The following is a 4,261-nucleotide window of genomic DNA, read 5'->3' as shown; positions in this document are numbered from 1 at the left end:
CGGGTGGGTGGGTGGGAAGCAGCAGCAGCAGCAGCAGCGTCAGCAGCAGCAGCAGCAGCAGGGAGCGGGGAGGGCGCTGCTGCTGCTGCGGAGGCGGCGTCTGCGGCGGCGGCAGCAGCAGCAGCAGCAGCAGCAGCAGAAGACGCAGGCAGCCTGCACTTGGGCGAGTGCGTGCTGGTGGGCCCGGAGACGGACCTGCAGCAGCTGCCGGAGAAGTTCCCGTGGCTGCTGCAGCAGCAGCAGCAGCAGCAGCAGCAGATCGTGGCGAAGCCCGACGTGCTGCTGAAGCGCCGCGGGCAGCAGGGGCTGGTGTTCGTGGCGCGCAGCTGGGCCGAGGTGTACGTACACCTGGAGAGCCAGCGAGGCCGCGAGGTCTCTTCCGGAAAAGTCTCCGGAAAACTTTCGCACTTTATTTTAGAACCATTTTTTCCCCACGAGCAGCAAAACGAATTCTACGTGGCTTTTCGGACTCAGGCGGAGGGCGACGAGTTGCTGTTCAGCAGCAGAGGCGGCGTGGCGGTGGGGGACGTGGAGGCGACAGCAGCGCGGCTGCTGCTGCCGGTGCTGCCGCAGCAGCAGCAGCAGCAGCAGCAGCAGCAGCAGCAGCTGCTGCAGCAGCTGCAGCAGCTCGTGCAGGAGGTCCCTGACTCCGCCGCTCGCGCCCGCCTCCCCGCCTTCCTTCGCTGCCTCTATGCCCGCTTCTGTGCTCTTCATTTGTCCTTTTTGGAAATTAATCCTTTTGCTTTCGACTGCAGCAGCAGCAGCTTCCGCATTCTCGACGCAGCAGCAAAAATCGACCCTGCAGCAGACTTCCTCTGCCCCCACGCCTGGGAGGGCCTCGAGCTCCCCAGCCCCTTCGGCAGAGTCCTCACTCCCGAGGAACTCTACATCAGGTAAAACGCCTGGCTAGCCAGCTAGCTAGCTGGATGGGTGGATAGCTAGCTGGGTAGATAGCTGGGTAGCTAGCTGGCTAGCTGGGTGGGTGGCTAGCTAGCTGGGTAGATAGCTGGGTTGCTAGCTAGCTGGGTAGCTCGGTAGCTGGGTTGCTGGGTGGCTAGCTAGGTGGCTGGGTAGCTAGCTCGACTTACGTGGCTAGCTAGCTAGCTAGCTAGCTAGCTAGCTAGCTAGCTAGAAATGAAGAGAGAAAGCCACATGGCTAGCTAGCTGGCCATCCACCCACAACTCCAGCTAGCTAGCTAGCTAGCTAGCTAGCTAGCTAGCTGTGTGGGTAGTTATTATGTGTGTCTTTGCTGCCTTTATTTTGCTGCTGCCCTTAGTGTCTTGACTTCCATTTCAACTAATTAAAAACATAATTAAAAACCTGAATTAAAAACATGAATTAAAAACATTAATAAAATGCATTAATTAAAAACATGAATTAAAAAATGAACTTCCAACCCCACAACCCATCTCTGCAGCAGCAGCAGCAGCAGCAGCAGCAGCAGCAGCAGCAGCAGCAGCAGAACAGCAGTATCTCCCCCCCCAGAGCTCGTGAGCCTTTGGCGTTTGTCCGTCCCGGCTCCGCACTCCCCTCCGCTGCTGCTGCTGCTGCTGCTGCTGCTGCTGCTGCTGCTGCTGCAGGGAGCTGGACCAGAAGACAGGCGCCTCCTTAAAGCTGACAGTCCTAAACCCCCGCGGCCGCATCTGGACCCTCATAGCGGGGGGGGGGGCCTCCGTGGTCTTTGCAGACACCATCTGGGAGTTGGGCCTCGGAGAAGAACTCGGGAACTACGGGGAGTACTCGGGGGCCCCCGGAGAAGCAGCAACTTTTGAATACTCTAAAACAGTGTTAAGTCTGGTGACTGCAGCAGGGACTTTCCGGCCCGAGGGCAAAGTGCTGCTGGTGGGGGGGGGCATTGCCAACTTCACTTCTGTCTCCGAGACCTTCCGGGGGATCATAAGGGCCCTGCGGCTGTTTGCTGCGAAGCTGCTGGCCTTCAAGGTGTCAGTGTTTGTGCGGCGGGGGGGCCCCGGGTACCAAGACGGGCTGCGGCTGATGCGGGAGGCGGGCGCCGAGTTGGGGATTCCCATGAAGGTTTTCGGGCCTGAGACCTTCATGACTGCCATAATTCCCTTTGCCCTTCTTCCCCAGGACAAGGCCTTTCCGGAGAGTCCCCCGGAGGCGGAGCTGGCTGCGCAGCAGCAGCAGCAGCAGCAGAACGGCGCTGCTGCTGCGCCCTGCAGCAGCAGCAGCAGCAGCAGCAGCAGCGAGGCGAACGGGACGGGGCTGCAGCGGGTGAAGACTTGGAAGGAAGTGTCCCTCGCCGAAGTCGAGAGCAACCCGGTCTTCGCGGAGTGCGTGGAGCGGCTGAACCAGCTCCGCTCCGAGCAGCAGCAGCAGCAGCAGCAGCAGCAGCAGGAGTCGCTCCCCCCCCCTCCCGCCCCCAGCAGCAGCAGCAGCAGCAGCAGCAGCAGCGGCGCGCTGCTGTTCAGCAGCAGCACGCAGTGCGTGGTGTGGGGCCTGCAGACGCGGGCCGTGCAGGAAATGCTGGACTTTGACCACGTGTGTGGCCGCAGCAAGCCCTCAGTAGCTGCGATAGTCTATGAGTTCTCTGTCTCCCACTTAAGGCCCTTTTACTTCGGCACTGAAGAAGTCTTCGTGCCAGTCTGCCAGTCCCTTTCTGAGGCTGTCTCCAAAAGCCCCGGAGTCTCCGTCTTAGTCAACTTCGCCTCGCTGCGGTCTGCTGCTGCAGTCTGCCGCCAGGCGCTGCAGCACAGCTGCTTCAAAGTAATAGCCGTGATAGCAGAGGGAGTCCCCGAGAGACTGGCCCGGGAAATTGGCCAAGAGGCCAGGGCCCGGGGGGTTTGCTTGATAGGCCCTGCGACTGTGGGGGGGATGAGGCCTGGGGCCTTCAGAATAGGCAACACTGGGGGGTCTTTGGAGAATATAATGAACGCGAGACTCTACAGGGGGGGCTCTGTGGGTTTTGTGACCAAGTCCGGAGGGATGCTGAACGAGTTGAATAACATATTAGCGACTGTCTCCGACGGGGCCCGCGAGGGAGTGGCCGTGGGCGGAGACAGGTTCCCCGGGAGCAGCATGCTGCAGCACTTGCTGCGGCTGCAGCAAGACCCCGAGGTGAAGCTGCTGCTGCTGCTGGGGGAGGTGGGGGGCGCAGCAGAACTGGAAGTTGCTGCTGCAGTTGGAGACAGGCGCATTCACAAGCCCCTGGTGGCCTGGTGCGTGGGGACTTGTGCTCCATTAATGGCCACGGAGGTGGCCTTCGGCCACGCGGGGGCCTGGGCCAGCAGCAGCAAAGAGCATGCAGCAGCAAAGAACGAGGCCTTGAGAGCAGCAGGGGCTTTCGTGCCTGTCTCCTTCCACGCGCTGGGGGAGACAGTGCGGGGCCTCTTCCAGCAGCTGGTCCGCCGCGGAGAAATCGTCCCCAAGTCGGAGACAAAAGTCCCCAGAGTCCCCCTGGACTATGCCTGGGCCAAGAAGATGGGGCTGGTCCGCAAGCCCAAGGGCTTTGTCTCCACCATTTCGGATGACAGGGGAGAAGAACTCCTTTATGCTGGCTGGCCCATCAGCAGAGTGGTTAAGGAGGACTTAGGCGTGGGAGGCGTTTTGTCCCTCTTGTGGTTTAAAAGGCCTTTGGCCCCTTACTGCTACAGGTACTTGGAGTTGGTGTTATTACTAACAGCAGACCACGGGCCCGCAGTCTGTGGGGCCCACAATGTTATAGTGACTGCCAGGGCTGGCAAGGACTTAATCAGTTCTTTGATAGCGGGGCTTTGCACAATTGGAGACAGATTTGGGGGCGCATGCGACAAGGCCGCGCAGCAGTTCCTCGGGGCTTTCAGGAGGGGACTGTCTCCTGCGGACTTCGTGCGAGAAACGAAGGCCCAGAATAAACTCATCATGGGAATTGGCCACAGAGTGAAGTCCCTGCACAACCCCGACCGCCGCGTGGAGTTGCTGAAGAACTTCTGTCTCCAGCACTTTCGGGCGACGCCGCTGGTGCAGTTTGCCCTCCAAGTCGAGCAGGAGACAACTCGAAAAAAGGCCTCTTTGATTCTTAATGTCGATGGACTCATTGGAGTCTCCATGTGCGACTTGCTGCTCCACTCCGGCTTCTTCTCCGAGGCCGAGGCCCACGACTACATCGACAACGGCTGCATCAACGGGCTCTTCGTCCTCGGCCGCAGCATCGGCTTCATCGGCCACTTCCTCGACCAAAAGAGACTCAAACAGGGACTCTACAGACACGACGTCGACGACATCGCCTACGTCCTCCCGGGATACGAGGCCCCCAGATAA

At 60.2% G+C, this 4,261-nt stretch overlaps 1 protein-coding gene across 1 annotated transcript; it reads left to right on the top strand.

Annotated features, from left to right (window-relative positions):
- Positions 1-4,261, top strand: ENH_00053370 (ATP-citrate synthase, putative; the record flags this gene model as incomplete). The annotated part of the gene is made up of 2 exons (XM_013583709.1): positions 1-893; positions 1,582-4,261. Coding segments are annotated over 2 exons (3,573 nt in total), but the record flags the coding sequence as incomplete, so codon positions are not given.

This window comes from Eimeria necatrix, genomic scaffold, assembly GCF_000499385.1.
Source record: "Eimeria necatrix Houghton genomic scaffold, Enh_scaff42, whole genome shotgun sequence".
In the NCBI taxonomy this organism is placed as follows: domain Eukaryota; phylum Apicomplexa; class Conoidasida; order Eucoccidiorida; family Eimeriidae; genus Eimeria; species Eimeria necatrix.
The sequence above is the reverse complement of the archived record's forward strand: the minus strand, read 5'-3'. Positions and strand labels throughout refer to the sequence as shown.